Below are 18,983 nucleotides of genomic sequence, written 5' to 3' on the forward strand. Positions count from 1 at the left end.
GTTAAGAAAGAATGCCAAAAAGATCTCTAATGATCAAAAAGTTACAACACAATTGTGCTTTTCCTTTTCTCCCACCTAAAAAGGCTTTATTTTAAATCTTGATGTGTACCTTCTTCTTCCTTTGGACAGAGCTCACAAGGATCACCCCATCCTTCTCCTGGCATTTTGCTGCAGCAACACTTTGCCTTTGTGGTGTTGAAAGCCTTTGGCACTGAGCATTTCCCATTCTCAAAGTTAGTGAAACAGAAGCTCTGGCGAGTATCTAAAAAAGAAAATACAGTTACTTGTAGCTGACTTCCTTCCTGGTTAGATCTTAACTGTCTAGCCCTGAAAGGAATAATATAAGGTCTTTGTTTTTCATACTATTTTGAAAGCACTTTCCAGCACTCATAAGGACACAGTTTGGAAGGACCTGCAGAGGTCCCTTTTTACTCATTCTAGAGAGTATCTGTTATGTGTCAGAATAAATTATTACATTCCTTAATGATTAACTTACCAAAACATCTCCGTCCATTATCAGACAGCACAAAACCTGTAGGACAGATGCACTGAAAACCTCCTGGAGTGTTTGTACAAGAGCCAAAGAGACAGGTGTTGGGATCCTCATTACACTCATTAATATCTGTAAATTAATGGAGAAAAGGTTCACCATAATGCCACTGGCTATGAATTCCTTGGTAAAGAAAGATTGTTAATTTATTTATTTATTTAACTTCAGCAGGAAGTGCTCCTCCAATAAGGCATGCAAGAGACAAAGAAGCCTGAAGGTTCCACCAACTCTTTCAAATTGGAGTGTTTCACTGGTATGCACTTTCCTTTCCAAATCCCATTCTCTGTTCTTTGTCATATTTATAATATAAACATCAAATAAAAGCTTTCAGGCTGAAACAGAGGAAAACATATATTTCTGAAAAGGAAAATATTTTTCTCTAAACATAAAACATCCAGAAATGAATTGTTAAAAATTTGTATATTGGGGATTCCATGTCATTAAAGGTGGGCTTTTTTCATGCTGATTGACTTCGTTCCTGAACTGAAACTATAGCTAGTTATTAGCAGCGAGAGACCTATGATTATATTTATATATTCAGATTTATATTTACTAGTCTTCCACAGGCATTCCTGATGTTATTTAATTTTTTTTCCTGCTCAATTGCATAATTTAAGATATATTGTTATGACTATAAAACTGTGAGATTTATTTTGTTAAAATTGAGTTCTTTTTATAAGTATCAAAAACGTTAAGATGAGAGTACTTAACATAAACATTAAGTGCCTATAAAATTCTGCAGCTAAAACAGTACCAGGCTGCATATCCTGCATCTACATAGACAACAGACAGAGTAAGAAAAGTAATACATTAATAGACCTTTAATTTTTCATATCTATTATTTAAAACTGTATTTTAATTTTATTCTGCAAATACTGACAGAAGATATAAGCTTCCTTGCTAAAGTAACTTGCAGAGTTAATTGTAATTTAATAAATTCTGAAAGTGTATTCTAATAAACCTCAAAAATTCTACCTGCAGTACAACCCCTCCCGAGTCTTTTACTAAGGGTTTTTAAAAGAACCATCAAAGAGATCTATGGCTGTATAAGCACTTTACATTAATATCCATATTGATCTTAACATGTATGCAGGAACAGGTATTCTTCACAGGTGCTGCGTCACCAAATTTCTCTGATACTGGTTGGACTCCCTACTATACTGAATCTTAGAAAACTAACCTGTATTAAGCCAGTAAGGAAAAATGGAAATATATCACAAGGAAAATATAAGCAGAGTGATGGAGGAATAGATTCTTTGATGTTACTTCTGAAAAATATTACCTTGAGTCCCATTTTCAGAAGTTACTATTAGGTATAGCACATGAACAAACCACTGTACCACAATCTGGCATTATGACTAAACTCTGCTGTAGCTTCCCATGGGCAGGCTATTACTATGTGAAGCATTTTATGTCAGTTTGCTTCAGTGAAAAAAGTAATTAATTTCCCAGTTAGTGTGGCAGTTGCTAATATACAAAGCTCAGCAGTTCAGCTGCATTAATGGGATGGAAAAAATGCTCTTTAGAAGTACTGATTATTACTGTAATGAATGGCTTGGAACTACTGTAAGAAACTATTTTTGTGGCCATAATGAACAGGTGACTAGCCAGACTGTGGAAGTAAATGAATCCTTTCCCCTTCATTCCCTTAAAATTGAAGGAAATACATTAAATAGCTAGATGAAAACTAAGACTTTTTCTGTGGCTCTCATTTTCCTGCCTATAATCACTCTGAGCTCAAAAAGTAATCTAGCCATTGCCCACCTTCATGCTACAGACAGAAGTAATGAATTCTTATAAAGTTTGCATTTTAGATCAACAGAAAGTAATGGGAAATGTATGTTGCAAGAACTGTCATAATATTAATCAAAGTATTAGTATAATCACATGTGATTATCTAGGCATTTTCTAGGTACTTTAGCTGAAAACTTTCTGGACACATGGCAGAATGAAAAAAAGAATGCAATTAAGTGCCTTTTACTCAGTTCAGGTAAAAATCTGTTCAGGCAGTCACTGATGCTGTCAAAAACATCCAAAAAGATTCTGTGAGGATACTAAAGTGTCCATAACCTGTGATATTGCTGGAAAACCAAAAGCTTTCATTTTAAATTCATGATTTTACAACTGCAGATGATTTGAATTCATCTCAAACATAACGGCTAATATGGGAACAGCAGCTGCCAAAAGAAACCATGAAATTGGCAGGCAAACTGAATATGGTGGCATGATACAGAAGGATGAGAGAACTCTAGGGCATAGAAAATAAATCCTGTTGTTCAAGACAAATATTCAAAATAGTTCCTGTGATCCAGTTCCTGCACCCATAAAGATTTAGGTGGCTCTAGGCCAAAGCTTTATGTCCTCACCAGCGTTTTCTTCAGTCCACACAAGCACAACTGCTCATTTATTATTGGGAGTTATTTGGATGTATGCATGTCTGGGGTGTCGCACCAGCTAACTTCAATCATTTATGCTGAAAACCAGGTTTCTTAATATATTCACAGTGGACAGAGAGGTGCTTACTCTGTCTCTTACCATGCAGAAACCTAAGGCTTCTAGGTTATCTGCCTAAAACTAGTTGTGTGCAGCTTCCTTGCCAGGTGCCCCATGTAGTTAATTTAAATGCCCAATAAATTCACAATAGTCCTGTGCTTTGCTCTGCTGGAAAAGGGAGTTGTAACTTGGATTTATTTCTCATTCTCTGCCACACCAAATCTTCAGTCATTGTGTGATATTCAGCTCCTGAATGATATTCAAGCCTTTAAATGAGGCTTGAATGAACAAACAAGAACATGCAGACTGATGAAAGGCCTGGTGTAGCCTCTTCCTGTGAATGTCAGCATAGAAGAGCCATTATACAAAATACAAAATCAGAAACCAGTTCTTACAAGAAACCAGTTTAAGCAATTGTTCCCATAAGCTCCATAATTTTATCAAGATTTTAAAATGTCATAGCCCTCTGAAACCAGAGGCTTAGTTCATGCATTAATTGCCAGTAATTACCTTCCCGTAAACACTATATAAATCCAGTACACAGATTTTTTAAAATAAATGATAATTTTTTTAAAAAAGGGAATGAAAGATAAAATACCATTTTTTTAACAAGTATTTTTGTTTGCATTAATGATGATGCTAATGTACAAAATATCTTGCCTTCCATTTTTAAAACATCCTCCTGAAGACTTTTCCTACCTATTCCCTGTCACCATGATTTTAAGTTGGGCAACATTCACAAACATGAGGGTGTACAACGACTTTCCACCAAATCAGAACCAGACACTTTTTCTAATTTTTAAATTGTTCAGAAGCAACAATTACAACTTGCCTTACCAATACAACTTTCACTTTTTACTTCATATCCTGGTGGACAGATGCATCTGAATGATCCTTCCAAATTTTGACAGGTACCAGGATAGCATGAACCGGGTAGTGCCACACACTCATTAGTATCTTTGGAGAGTAGATGGAAGCAAGAAAGGTTTAGAAACATGTAATTCTTATAGTAACAAAACAGGCTTATTCATGAAAAAGACTGTAGGATACTTTTAAAATTTTCTTTTATAAGGCATTTAAATGCTAGAAGATCAACAATTATTCCTAAGCTCAGTTACTTCTACTGTGTTTTCATTAAAGTCACTGTGTTTGTTTTTGGTTTTTTGTGGTTTTTTTTGTACTTAGGCACTCATACTGCGGTGCTTTCCCCTAGATGAGATCTAACAGTTTGATTGTTTCAGCTCATCAGTACTTTAACATCTCCATGTGGGATCATACATACCAATGCAATTCTTGCCATCTAGAGTAAGTTCATATCCTTCATTACATAAACATTTGAAGGAACCAATTTCATTGAAGCACTGTCCATTTCTGCACACCTGACCAAAGAAAGAACTGCATTCATTGATATCTGTAAAAAAAAACCAAAATAAAACCCCCAAAGTGAGAGCTGAGTCCCAACGTAGCATACACAGTATGTTATAAACACACTCAAGCTGCAATATATATTTCTGTGGAAAAGGTAAATGCAGCAACATGGGAACAGCTGGAAGCTAGTGGAAAGTAACTCTCATTCAAGTGCATTAAGGTATATGTTCTATTTAAACAACACTTTTTTTATAGGGTATTATAATTTTCAAACTTGCAGCATTACCTCAGCTACTGCATCTGGAGACATCCAATTACTGCCAAGTGATGGTATAATACTAAGTCCAGACATGGAAAAGAAAATGTTCTGAATTTTATCTGGATCTATATGCACTCAAGTTTCCTCCTAAAACCTGCCTTGTCATTTTCAAATTTTAGAATATGTCATTTGCTTTCCACAGGATGATTTTCTCCTTCACAACAGTTCTGAAAATGAGGCTTGAAAATGCTTATTAGTTTGTAGAGTTACTTCAAAAATGCAGACTTAAAGGAGCACTGCATAAGGAAAAATATAGATGAGAAAGTGTCAGAATAAATGAAAAGGAGGTTGGATAAGCATCTTCAGAACAACTTACACATCACTGTTTCACAAAACCTGAATTTGAGTGATGAAGATTAACTTTAGTTTTACTGAAGAGGTTTTAAGTCTTCTTCAGAAACACTAAGTACAAGCTCCTGAAAAAGATCTACCTCCTGCTTCAGCCAGTAGCTGTGCCTGTGTTACTAGTTTATTCCATAGTGCATTTCTTCTGTGTTACGGTTCTACAAGCAGAAATAACAGAAGATGTCTTGGAATGGCTCGGATAGTTTGGAATAAAGCCCCAAGGCTTTCCAAGCTGTCAAGAGGAGTGCTAACAAAAGGCCAACTCTCTGAGTCAGCTTGGGCTTCTTGGCCTCCTTGAAGGCAGAGCCTGGAGAAGTGGTGCTGGATGCTCCTGGCAGTAGATTGGCAGCTATATGGCCAAAGCAAAGAACCTCCTTGGCAAAAATAGTGCCATTCTTTGGCAGCAGACTCTTCTTACTTGAACAAGTTTTTAATTTTCTCTTTCCTGTAGGAGGAGAGGATTTAAAATACTTATTTAAGATGTTTTAGTTCTCTTCTGAACCAGAAAGCAACCCATAGACTTGGTCCCGTCTTCCTTCTGTAGCAGGAAGGAATGTAAAGTCTTCGGCTCCTTTGGCTTGCATTGCACAAAGGAGAGGATCTCCAGAGACTTATGATCCTGTTCTTCAGCCCAGGAAAATTTTAATTGCTTTATCACAAGTATCCAGGAATTTAAATTGTCCAAACCCATCAGATGTTCTGGTGTCCTCTGCATTAGAGAACAGGAAATCACAATGCCTGTATAAACTTTGTATAAGCAGAGTTTGTCTTAGGAGTGCAGATCTGGTAGATTAGTTGTACTGGCTTTCCTACTGTTGGTCTGCTTTCTCTTTCACACTGTGTGCAAGTGTCAAGTATAAGAATAAATATTATTTATATAAATAAATATAAATTTATTTAAATATAGAATTTATTTCCTGCACCCATAAAGATTTAGGTAGCTCTAGGCCAAATCTTTATGTCCTCACCAGCGTTTTCTTCAGTCCACACAAGCACAACTGCTCATTTATTATTGGGAGTTATTTGGATGTATGCATGTCTGGGGTGTCGCACCAGCTAACTTCAATCATTTATGCTGAAAACCAGGTTTCTTAATATATTCACAGTGGACAGAGAGGTGCTTACTCTGTCTCTTACCATGCAGAAACCTAAGGCTTCTAGGTTATCTGCCTAAAACTAGTTGTGTGCAGCTTCCTTGCCAGGTGCCCTTGCCAGGGAAATAAAGAACTGATTTAAATTCATGAGACAACACTGGTAGCGTGATATTATATATACTTATCCTGAGTGGTGCCTATAGACTGTGCTAGTAGTCAAGGACGTGTGCTGTAATTACCCAGGGGATCTAATGGAGGTGAGGGATGCATTGTCAGTGAACTGTAAGGTTGCCCCAGTGGTCCAGAGATTAAGTTTTCGTTATCTCAAGCTGGCCAGTAAAAATTATTTTTAATTAATTTAAAAAATGATAGTAGGGCTGGTAGCAGTATCAGTTACTGCACTCAGTTAACTTTCTTAGCACCCTGACCTGTCTTCTGTTTGAGTTTTAAATGTCTACCATCCTCCTTGGAATAGCAAACCAGAAGCAATGAAAATAAAGTTTGGATTACATCACCTACCCATACAATCATTATTATGAGTTAATTCAAATCCTGGGTAACACAGGCAGTTATATGATCCAACTGTGTTTTTACAAGTTCCATTTCCACATGGATGGCGTTCGCATTCATCAACATCTGCAAAGAGAAACAAAACTGTATGTGGGAACAGATTCTCCCAGGTATGTGTTCACATATGATCTGTACACAGTGACAATATTCTAACCCTCAGTCTCTCTCTTCATTTGTCATGTTTTTAATTTATACTACTGATTTTTACAGCTTCTGGGTACACATAGGAAAATGTTACATGATGCATTTTTTATATGTATTTTAAAATAAAATATACAGTTACATGCAAAGACAAAAGTAAATGCATGTGCAGTATCTCAAAGCTTTCTGTCTTTCTATTTTCCATACTGACATTTCTTAATTTCTTAATGTGCACTAATGCTCAGAACTTAGTACAAAGGATCGAGTGTCACAGCCCTGGAACTACCTCTAATTTTATGTACATATTTTACTCTTAAAGCCCATGAAAACATGTTGAAATGTTCTATAAATGTGTTTTCTGTCATTGTTCACAAGTCAATTTACATATGTAAATATGTCAATACTACATCCAGAATTATAAAGACTGCTTACAAACTCATCAAAACATCCATTTTCAAAAGGCATTAAAATTTAGTGTTTCCTGCTGTGTGCTTCAGTAACAGTAATTTCTGGAGTTTCATGGGGACCTGGAAGATATTTAGATCTTGTTCTCCTAGTTCTTGTGGACTTTCTGTAACATTTTATTTACTTACAGAAGGTAAACCTCTTGTCATACAGACCATTTCCATAACCCGTTATTGTCTAGATCTGAATTTTGTACTAAAATTTTTTTAGAAATGTAGAGTTATTTAAGTTAGTGTTCTGAGTAACCAGGCTCTCAAAATTTTGCATTGTTAACACAAGTCACTTTCCCAGACAGCCTCCTCAGATGTTTGACAAATGTAGATTTAGTCCAAATACAAGAAGACTCAAGGCATAGTATTTACGTATATTTATGTAATACAGTGTGAATAGGTTTCAAATGTCTGTTTGAAGGTGAAATTGGAACACACTAGAAGACACTGAACTTCTTTATAGTTTTGAACTGGCATTTAGATGATCATTATTTAAAAAATCAAAATATTTTTTTAATTAATAATTATGAGAAAAACACTCTACTTTTGCATTCTTCTTATTTCTTATCTCTACCACGTCATCATTTCAATACAAAATTAGTATAGATTTTTTAGATTAAACGTGGGATTCTGGTTTTTAAATGAAACATAAACTCAATAAATTTATAAATAATTGAAAAATCTGTGTTTTTAAATCTCCAAACTCTATCACTCTGTGATATCTCCTATAAACTTCTCTGTCAAATAAGCCACTATGACAGATTTTTGTGAAAATGGGGTTAATATATTTTTCTGTGAGAGTCTAAGAATAAACACTATAATATTTTTTTTTCTTAAACTAATATATCCCCTCCAAGGACAACTTCACATACTTTATCCACAAAACTCCAGAAACTTATGAATCAGTCTTTTAATGTCACTATAATCTCCTCAGAAATTTAGACTCATCTACTCCCCCTTTAAAAAAAACAAAACCCAAACAAACCACACACAAAAGCATTTTCTTTCCATACCCATGCACATAGTCTGGTCTGGGGATGCCTTAAAACCATTGTGACATATGCACTGGTAACTTCCTTGCATGTCCACACATACACCATGACTGCAAACATTAGGAATTTCCAGACATTCATTGCGATCTATAACAAAAATATAAACCAGATGGTACATATTATTAACTTTTATTATTCATTCATTTTACACAAACATGTTTTTACAATCTGTTATTATTATTAAAACCAGGCTCAAAATTATCCATAACTAAACCTGAATCATATAAAACTTCATTTTATTGGAACTTCTTGCCTATACAACTCAAGGTTGAAACTACTGTTAGGATTTGGTTGATTCATTGAGAGTGTTCTTTAAAAATTCTACTCTGTATTTTCTTCCCTTCTACAAAGAAACAGAGCTATAAAGTTAAAACTGTTATGCAAAACAGCAGAATACACAAGGTAACAACATAAATGCTTTTACCCTTTGAGAGAATCACACACATACCATTGATTAGGTACACATTCAAACAGACAAGAAAAGTCAAACAGTTTCTTACCAACACAGGCACCATTCGGTGAAAGTTTAAAACCAGGAGCACATTCACAGCGGTAACTGCCAGGGCTGTTGATACAGTCTGCATTTCTCTGACAGAGACTGTCTCCATTGCTGCACTCATCAATATCTGAAATACCAAAAGTCATGGTTCAGACATCAGAAACCATGAGATAGTTACTTCTGCCTAGAATTTAGACTGTATCATCTGTCTTGTGCAAGATGAGTATTTTGTTCTCAACAGAACTGACCTTCAGCCTTCTGTGCCATAAATGCAAATGAAAAGCAAAATCAATACAATGTCATCCATAACAGGCTTTTTGGATAAAGGAGGATCCTATGTATCCAACTTACACTGAAGTGGCTTTGCAATTTTAAATATCTGCCTGAAGAAATTAGTTTTCATGTTAAAAAAACATTCTTCTTTGCCTTTGAACTGAAATAGTAATTGGCACAGTTTGTTAGTTTTTTAAGGTGCACTTGCCAGCAAAAGACCCTTGAATAGCAACGACAAAACTCCATTGATTTTAGGACACACAAAATTTCACCATTAGATATGGTGATATGCTATGAATATCTGTACCTATAAAACTGCAGAAGAACAGACAGACGACTTAAAAAATCAAGGAAATTGTTCTTCGAGAATTTTTAAGAACAATAATTAAATTTCCTTGCTAAAATAAAATAAAATAAAAGCATTTAATTTACTTCCTATTTAGGAGTCAATGAATTGCTTAACACAAAACTATTACAAATTTCACTAAGTGCATGCACATATGTATTAAAGACAAACATGTCCAAGCTGATTTATATACTTGAGCCCTACAAACAAGCTCACAGTCTGTCTCTTGGATTTTGAAAAACACGGGAATTAAATGTTCCTTTTTGCTTTAAGACAAGCATGCTTATGGGAGCTAAGTAGAAAATAATGTCGTTTCAAATCACCTTCACAGACCAAGAGCAGGTCATTGTAGCTGAATCCAGTGGGGCACTCACAGCGGAAGCTGCCAATCTGATTGATGCAAACACCATTTGCACAGATTCCTGGGATTTCCTTACATTCGTCAATGTCTGAAAGTGAGATCAGCTAGTCAAAGTACAGTACTTCATGCCTTTTCATACTGCTTGTATTCTCAATTTCACGGTGCTTAAAACTGAGTTGAGAAGTTCCTTCTAATTTACAGAAATTGTATACAGGGTATAAATCTAAACATACACCCATTATGAGAGAAAATAAACCATGTGAAGTTCAGGAAGTGGTCAAAACAGAGTAATACTAAGTATTAGACAAGATGCAGAACTGTTACAAAAGTGCAGATAAGATCCACAACATTTTAAAGCCAAACTCTTTCGTCTTACCTATTAACACTCAAAACCATGAACTAGGATGCAGGGTGAGCAAAAGATTGTAACAGAATATAGAAATAAAGAAATACAGATGAGAAATATTTTACTCAAAACTTGGTCTCACAACTTCTGCCACCATTGTAACTCTAGAATGAAATTAGAATTTTACTATATTAAATGTTCATTTTAGTACCATCATGCAGCTGCAACAACCTTATACAAAACAATTTTTGGTTAAAGTAAGTTTAGTGACACTTACCAACAGCTTTCCCAGTATGAATGTCAAAAGTGAAGCCAGGAATATTCCCACATATGTTCTTGAATTCAGCTACAGCAAAACAGAGAACAATGCATTTTTAGTGAATATTTCAAATCTCCCAAAAATTACTTCTAGTCGTCTCAGCTTTTCAAGAGTTGATGTATGCCAAATCCACTCAGAAGAGCCATTGCCTCTTGTACCAATTGTATTGAAAATTCAGATTGCCATAAATAAATGCAAATTGAAACACTAACTCACACTTTGCTTTTCTCACATCTTTGCAGACTTTCATGCTTGAGTAAATGTGTAGTTTGAAAGAGCAACACTTCAGTATTTGTTTTAACTAGACCTTCTTAACTTACCTTTTAAGGTTTATTCCTGCTTTCCAGACATCTGTAGAGAGAATCTGCAGCAACAGTTTCAGACAGCAGAAATAAACATAACTTACCAGCACCTAGCCTTCTTTGATGATACTGTGTTCTTTTCTGAAGAAAGTACTGTACTTTAGTTGCACTAGTCTGTAGAGCAGAATGGACACTCTACTCTAAAAAGAGATGCTCCAAAAAAGAGCATTAGTTTAATATGCTCATTTTGTATTGTTTTCCAGAGCATCTTCAGGATTGGAAAAGCACAGTATAAAATCAATAAACCTACGGTTTTCCAGGCAAGGTGTATGAATTTGAGTGGATTTGCAACATATAGAAAAATGTTGCATATTTCATGTCATACGTACATGTTAAATGTTACGTATTTCACATATTACATATGACAAAACATAGAGTTTCTAGCATGGAATCCATTAATTACTCTAGGATAATAATTCACCTCTAAACCTGAAATGCAGACAAATTATTAGGCATCTCTCCTAGCACCAGAAAAAAGGAAAGGAGACCCTTCTATTTTCCTGTGAATAATGATCTTTAATCTAGAGCAGTAATAGTTGATTTCTCTACTGGCCATAGTTTGAATTTCTTGATCATCTACATTTTAATGGCAGCTCTTCAGCAGCTTATAATTTTGTAAGGTTTAACCCCTGGGGTTACAACTTGAATAATTCTTGTGTCCATTACACCAAACATTCATATGTATTACAATTTCAGCAAATGTAGTTGGTCATTGCTCAGAATGAGATTTGGCAAAATATTTTTCTCACATTCAGACATTCTTTTTTTATTTCTTGTAGAAGCCAAATAGGATCTAGTATACCTGAACTTCAGCATTTTCTTCTCTCTTATGTCCTGTTGTTTAATGACTGCTTAATGCCTACTGCGGTTATTCTTGCAGTACAGGATACTGGGCCATAGAGATCCCTGCCATGGTGTTTTCCCATTTAGCAGTTTTCTGCTTTTTCATACGAACATGTATAAGATTTGAGGGTTAGGAAACAATTCTTTTCTGCATGGAGCTTAACGCCATTTATAAACACACATACTAGATAAAAAAGAGGACCTTGCGTTCACTGCCCTGTCTCCATGGGCAATGACAACACCTACTCCTGATAAAACCTAAAACATCAGGTCTGGGAGGATGATGAGAGGCATGATGAGTGTTGCTTGCCTTCTTACATTTTGTGTTATGCTACCTATGTGTTCCATACAATCCATTTAATAGTTTTTCCATAGTTATTTTCTGTTTGTACTGTGTAGAAAAAGAGCGTATGATTAGGTAAGGACTGTATGATAATGCATTTATACACAACGCCAAATTATCCATGCACAAACACACCAAAGATTTACTTTCTGAAAGCTTGACTTTGTATCAGTGAGTTAAAAAGTATTTCAAAACCCCATATACTTACCACTATATTATTTTTTAGGACAAAAAGATCTATCACATAACAGAAAAAAACCCTCTGAGGTCAAGCACTCTTGAATTGATCAAACCATGGAAGAGTTCTGTAAATATTTGGTTACCTCTTAGCAGTGAAGCAGCTTTTTACACTTCTTTGGGTGAAAACCCAACCAAACAAGAATGGTTATTTCTGTTGAAAGTCTGTATGGCAATGGTATAATGTATGGTATGTATAATGTATAAAACAAAGCAATACAGTCTTTACTACCTAAAGTCATCAAATAGAGATTGATTGTTAAGCATAAATACATAAAACGAAGAAAGAGCTCTGTTCTCAAAGGAAAAAAAATGCAAATGCGTTGGCATGTGAAGTTCATTTAGAGGAACAATACAATTCTCATCAGAGCAGAATAATGCTCTTAATGAGCTACTGGGCTTAGTCTAGGAAACTGGTTAAGGTCAGTGTATCATAACCCCTGTCTGTGATGTGTAGCCCCCACCCAGACTTCAGAACAACTGATTATACCACATAAGTGCAGCTATTCAACCATTTACACTTGGAATTTGTGTTTGATCCATCACGCAATCTCTTTTCATGGTGAAAAAGTTCAACCATGTCTCCAAATACAGTAAAGGCATTTAGAAGGGCTAACAAGGCAATATTGAAATATTTCAGGAAATATTTTAACCCTATAACTGCTTGCAGACTAAGTGGAGTTGTCTTTAACAGATCTTTAAAAGCTGCAGAAGTTTTTGAGAACTTCAGTCTTATGAATTTAAAATAGTTCTTTCTTCCACCCAAGAATACTAGTTGCATGAATCCCTACTAGTACTTTGCTGTATTTTTCTCATCATGTTGTCATCATAATGACAATTTTATGGCATCGAGATAAATGGTTATGGGAAAGAATTTTATGAGCAATCTGTGATAGCAAACATATTTCCATCTCCCATTCCTGACTGCTAGGAACATCCCTTCATTTCCCCTCCTGCTACTTAAGAAAGAAAAGGAAGAGGTTGTTTTTTCTTTTCAGTCCCATTTTCCTCCTCTTTACTGCTTGTGTGTGGGGGGAAGTCTTTCCTAAATGATCTGCTTTTTCTCTTATGACACCAGGATAAACCACTTGGAATGAAAGTAATACATTCTTTACACTAACATCACAAATGTTGTAGCACCAGAGGTATGGGTTTAGTGGCAGTAAACTTGCGGCAAAGTCAATGAACAATAAAATGTGTTTGTACTAAACAGGCATCTGAGGTTTTTAGTTTTGTTTAGGCACCTTTACTTTTTTTACAAATGTAAGAATCTTTTTAATGAAGGCCAGGTGCTACTGTCAGGTTTCCAAGTTGGTGATTTTCCCACCAATCAGTTTTTGGAGTGGAGCTTTCACGAGTGTTTTATTCCAGGCAAGGAACTCCATAAAGACTATCTGAAAAAGAACTATACCTTACTTTCACCTCCCTTTAAAGAAGGAAGTTTTTACAATGCTCTGCTTATTGAGCTTTTGCAAGTTCATCACTTTCAACAGAGAAAATGTAAAAGCAACCAAGATGATCATGTGTGGATACAAGTGAAAAAATTTAGAAAGGCAATGCACTCAGTAATGAAACAGTCTTTTTGTTCTGACAGATTAGAACTACCAGGATAAATGTATCCCCAACTAAGCAGTAACTAAATTATACTATCCTAAATTAATTATCCTGGAAGACAGACCAGGTAGCCAGCATCTTTTACCTCAGTGTTATTGCCCAATGCTTGCTTTTCCAGAAACTTCAAAGTGACAGCTTTAGAGATGGGAGTTTGGTAATCATGCATTCAGAAAACTTGCTTATGCCTACTGCACCACCCTGGTTGGTCTTACCTATGCAAACATAGATATTTTGACATAAAGTGAAATAACTGAAAGTAATTCTATATCCATACAAGGCATCTGAAAGCCTTGGCATTTCTTAGAAAGAAAGAATGGAACAAGTCATTTCATAGAGCTCCATTGCCAAAAAAAAGGGGCTAAATAATTACATCTACCTACAGACAACTATCTTACAAACATCAGTCTAGCTATACAGGGCTGACATACTCCTGCTGCTGATGGGAAGGTCAGTCTGTAATTTCCAGGCCTTTTTATCCATCTCAGCAACACGTGACAGTGGTTTGTCCCCTTGCTCTTCCCTTCAGGGGCAGCTGAGAGGGGAAATACACATGTTCTTCCTGAATTATTTTTTACATTTGGGGGAAAGATTGGCGCCTTCAAATTATACAAGCTGTATCTTTCCACTCAATATGGAGTGATACTTCTTCAACTTAAAAATATAGAAGAAATATCTATTCTTATTTAGCAGACTAAGACTTAATGCAGCCAGTGACAGGATGGCAGGGTATTGTCACTCTGCTTTGGGAGTACAGCAAAGGTTTTTTGGGGGCTGAAATTTAGCTAATAGGTCAAAGGAGCAGAGGAGTAAAGAAAGTAACAACGTGGGTTGATTAGAGTAGGCTTTACCTGTTCCTGGAGTTGGACATGGTTCACAAGGTTTGTTCCAGGCTTTCCCAACATTATATGTGCAGCAACACATTCTTTTGGTCACATTGAAGGGCAGTTCATTCTCACAGGAGGTTCCATTATAGCTTCTGTAGCAAAAGCTTTTCCTCATGTCTAGATGTGAGAAAAGAATCACTTACCAAGTAATTAACAAACTAACTTTAGAAGAAAATAGTTAAATATCAACCCTCTATCAATCTAGACAGTGGTTCATTAACTCTGGCTTCTGCATGGATGACTTAAAAATAATTTAAAGATTGAAATAGCCTACAGTCTCTGTTTTAGACTCACCTGAAAGGTGACATATTTTCAGCTTTCATTCAAAGACACAAAGCAAAAAAAGGACAACTCCCAAGAAATCAGAAACACACCGTAGATGCTCATCAGACCCATTTGTATAGTAAAACCTACTACTTGGAATGACTAGTGAAAATCAAAAAAAAGATTTCTGAGTTCTGTTAAGGAATAACAGTACTTGAACACTGCATGTCAGTCATTGGGATCTCTTTCCTGGCTACATGACCTAACTGTCTGGTAGTTAAAGGTAGGAAAAAAACTATACAAGGCTAAATTTAGAACTGGCTTCATTGAAAAGGAAATTTTAAGAGTCTGCTCCAAAGCAGTCTGATACTCAGACAGTTCTAGTAAAGATGACATTTTGCATACCCATGCAGTTATGTCCTCCGTTCACCTGCATATATTCAGGTGGGCAAATGCAGGTGTAGTTCCCCAAGGTATTGTAGCAAGTGCCAGGACCACAGACACCAGGAAGTGCAACACACTCGTCGATATCTAGAGACCAAGTGAGAACACTATAATTAACAAGGGAAAAGAGGACCAAGTCCTAGCAAATGTTTCTGAGAAATATGACTAAAATAAACCATGCTAAGTTAACAACAAAGTTTCATTTAAATGCTAGCTTGGACAGTATGGTTCAGATTTGCATTAAATAGCTATTGTAATAGCTGCTGAAAAGTCATAGTGTTAACCTTTATTAATCCCAGCCAGTGAAGTGCAAGAGAATACCCTAAATGAATTCAAAGTTGAGGAATCTATCACTGAAACTAAACTAGACCACCTTGTGCCCCACTGGCTCCACAAAAAACATTCCCACCCTCTTCTCAAGGAATGTTACTGTCACTTATCAGTGTTCACTACTCCACTGAGAAATGACCTTTCAGGTACTCTATTTAGAAACAGGCAAGATGAACAGTAATCACAGTCTTGCTGCTTTAGTCTTACAATTACATACAATTACATACAGTTAATCATACAATTTTAATTTCATACCCAGTCTGGTCAGTTTTCTTCCCCAAGCTTAGTAGAGCCTCAGGATTCACAGGCTCTGTTTTGAAAGGTGACAATTTTTTTTTTTCTCACAAATTCAATGAAGAAGGGGAAGCTGACTTTAAAACACTCCAAACTAGGAGAAACCATGAAAGATTCTTTACCTTTTTGGGTCTATTTACAGTAAATATTTGGTGCTAACACTTATGACAAATCTCAAACACAGCAGGAAGACTAATATTACTTTTACTTCATGTTGCATAAATTAAACTGCTACTCTGAAACACTGTGAGGAGGACACCTTCTCTCACTTAAAATACAGGGAGCCTAGTGAAACTAGCAAGAGATACAAGGGGCTGAAGTGAGAACCCACAAATCATGAAAAACCACTTTAGTTTACAGAATACATATAGCTGAGATATCTCACGTAGAAATAAATGTTAGTACACTCAAGTGCTGCTTTTCAAGTTTTGTATTAATGATATCACTGGTGCCAAAGATAATGACTTTAGAGAAGATGTTAGGTAATGATGTGGATACCATATTAACTTCTGGATTTAAGGCTAAAAATGGTAAGTGTTTTTCACAATAACTGCACTGTTATAGAGAAGGAGGTTTCAAGGGACTCAACCTTCACAGATTCTTGTCTCCTCACTGAGGTAGTAGCCTTTAGGACATTCACACTGGAAGCTGCCAAAAGTATTGATGCAATTTCCACCTTGGCAGAGACCTGGCAGTTCCTGACATTCATCAATGTCTGAAAACAGAGAACAAAACCCACCATATTTTCATTCCAGAATGAAAAGAAACAAAATACTTTAAGTACTCCCCTGAAATTTTACCAACTAGTAGTTTTTAACTGTTGTGTGGATTTCTTAGAATTATTTTTTTTTTATTTATTCTAAATTGCACTTCATTAAAGCATGGATGAGATGCTCATTCTCTCCCGTTCAAATAGCTCTTCAGGAGCACATAAATGTACATAAAGCACAGCTTAGTGAGACCATGGAGTTCAACTTCCATTACTGTTTACAGGAATTTGGAATCTAATTTCTCATTCCTGCACACTTGTTGGAACCAGGATTTCTTTGTCCAATGAATATTTCCTGAAACTTACACCTTCCACTGATAAGCTGTACTTTTCATAAAAGACTTATCCTTCAGGGGCCAGTTTCAAAGGCCAGTTGAAGTAAGGAGACACACAAAATGTATGCATCAGCTTATTTTCCTACTGAAATATTGTTTGACTTCTTCAATATTCTTTTACAGTATGCCTTTTCATCATGTTATTGTCCAGTTCATATTAGCAGAGGGTTTTGCTTTGCACTAAATGTAATGATTTCTGCAAAATATAGTTCCTGTATACATCTCTTCAAAGATGACACTTTTTTTTTATTGCCAGCTATCACAGTCATTTACAATAAACTCACCTTCTAAAATAATAGTGATGGGATTTGGTCTGAATCCTTCTCCCCCTGGACAGAGAGTATTATATTCCGCTAAAGTAAAGTACAAGAGAAAGCATGTCAGTTATACGAGGATTAAAATGCTAACAACAGAAACACAAAATTTCATTTGTGTTTTTAATGCGTCTTCCTCCCTACACTCATTGGTTTTCTACTCTTCTTGACCTATTCACAGTATATAGAGCAAGTGCATTAAATTAGTAGAAAATCAAGCTAAAACTAAGAGTTCTGCTTAAAACGTTACCATAACCTCAGATACTCTTAAGTCAGGCACCATATTGTTTTCTTCGTACTGTCCCTTTATAAAGGCACATATTTTCCATTTTGACTAGTTCTCTGATATGAAATGTCAGTATACCACTGATAGATATGTGTTAAACTTAATATTCATACTATTATGAGACTGTTAAGAAAAATATGCTTGACATTTCTGTTGCACTATTCAAAGAACTTCAAAGCTCTCCAAAATTTTCAAGCCTCATCATGTAACAGTTTTGAAAGTACTCAAGAATGATTTAGAAATAATTAACCGACAGTCACTAACACTCTCCTTTGACAGCTACTGCAGCTCTCCAAATTTCAGTTCTAAGTATTATTAATATCTTTATTTCCCTATCAACACGGAGTGCTGGATAAAAATTCCTAGTAGATGCATCCAATCCATTCCATTCTTAAGACACACAAGCATATCTGCAATTAATTTAATATTTTTTTAATGGAAGAAAAGTAAAAGCAAAACAAAACAGTGCCCAAAACTACCCAAAGTACATGGGGCTGGTCCAGTGGGAAGTGACTCTGAAAGTTACCACTGATTTATTAGTGTGAGAATAGGTACCAAGTCAGACACAGAAGTCTAAAGGCCAGGTCCACACCTTTGCATCATCCCTTTGGCAGTAGCAGGGAGACTTTCTTCTGTAACTGTGCCAGAACACTGCCTCATGAAGAAAATAATTTTCTTAAATGATAAAAGTATAGTAATACAGTAAACGATTTCAAATAATTTTCCATCCCTTGTTAGCATCTTCTATATTAACAGGCAGGGGAAGAATAAGAGAACATTTCCTTACTGCTGTTTACACGGGGACATGTCTCACAGGGGTTTCCCCACGCCTTGCCCAGAGAGCAGCAGCATGAGGAACGACTGACTGCAACCCCAATTTCAGTGTTGCAGGACAGGCTCCCATCACCTCGTGGTCCATGCTTCAGGTAGCAATTGCCAACACGGTTATCTGTGTATAAAGCACATATGACTACAGCTGCACACAATGATCCAGACAAAGGAACAGCAGGCGTTCATTTCAACATTTCCTATCTAGAAGCAGGAATTCAGATAACATTGTACTTTTGAAATCATTGGCAAGCGCAAAACACTCATAGTTATGACCTTAAGAGATAGCAGGGAAAAAGTGTAGC

At 35.9% G+C, this 18,983-nt stretch overlaps 1 protein-coding gene across 1 annotated transcript in view; it reads right to left on the reverse strand.

Moving 5' to 3' along the window:
- FBN2 (fibrillin 2) overlaps positions 1–18,983 on the reverse strand; it is a 178,840-nt gene that overhangs the window by 18,891 nt on the left and 140,966 nt on the right. Inside the window, exons 37-50 of the mRNA XM_055791573.1 lie at positions 18,638–18,799; positions 17,535–17,603; positions 16,736–16,861; positions 15,484–15,609; positions 14,779–14,931; positions 10,490–10,558; positions 9,829–9,954; positions 8,888–9,013; positions 8,349–8,474; positions 6,689–6,805; positions 4,326–4,454; positions 3,881–4,000; positions 497–622; positions 110–262 (exon numbers count right to left, since the gene is read on the reverse strand). Of these exons, the coding sequence (XP_055647548.1) occupies positions 110–262; positions 497–622; positions 3,881–4,000; positions 4,326–4,454; positions 6,689–6,805; positions 8,349–8,474; positions 8,888–9,013; positions 9,829–9,954; positions 10,490–10,558; positions 14,779–14,931; positions 15,484–15,609; positions 16,736–16,861; positions 17,535–17,603; positions 18,638–18,799 (1,728 nt within the window). The remainder of the gene's footprint in view (positions 1–109; positions 263–496; positions 623–3,880; positions 4,001–4,325; positions 4,455–6,688; positions 6,806–8,348; positions 8,475–8,887; positions 9,014–9,828; positions 9,955–10,489; positions 10,559–14,778; positions 14,932–15,483; positions 15,610–16,735; positions 16,862–17,534; positions 17,604–18,637; positions 18,800–18,983) is intronic.

This window comes from Falco peregrinus, chromosome Z (assembly GCF_023634155.1).
Source record: "Falco peregrinus isolate bFalPer1 chromosome Z, bFalPer1.pri, whole genome shotgun sequence".
Taxonomy (NCBI): Eukaryota; Metazoa; Chordata; class Aves; order Falconiformes; family Falconidae; genus Falco; species Falco peregrinus.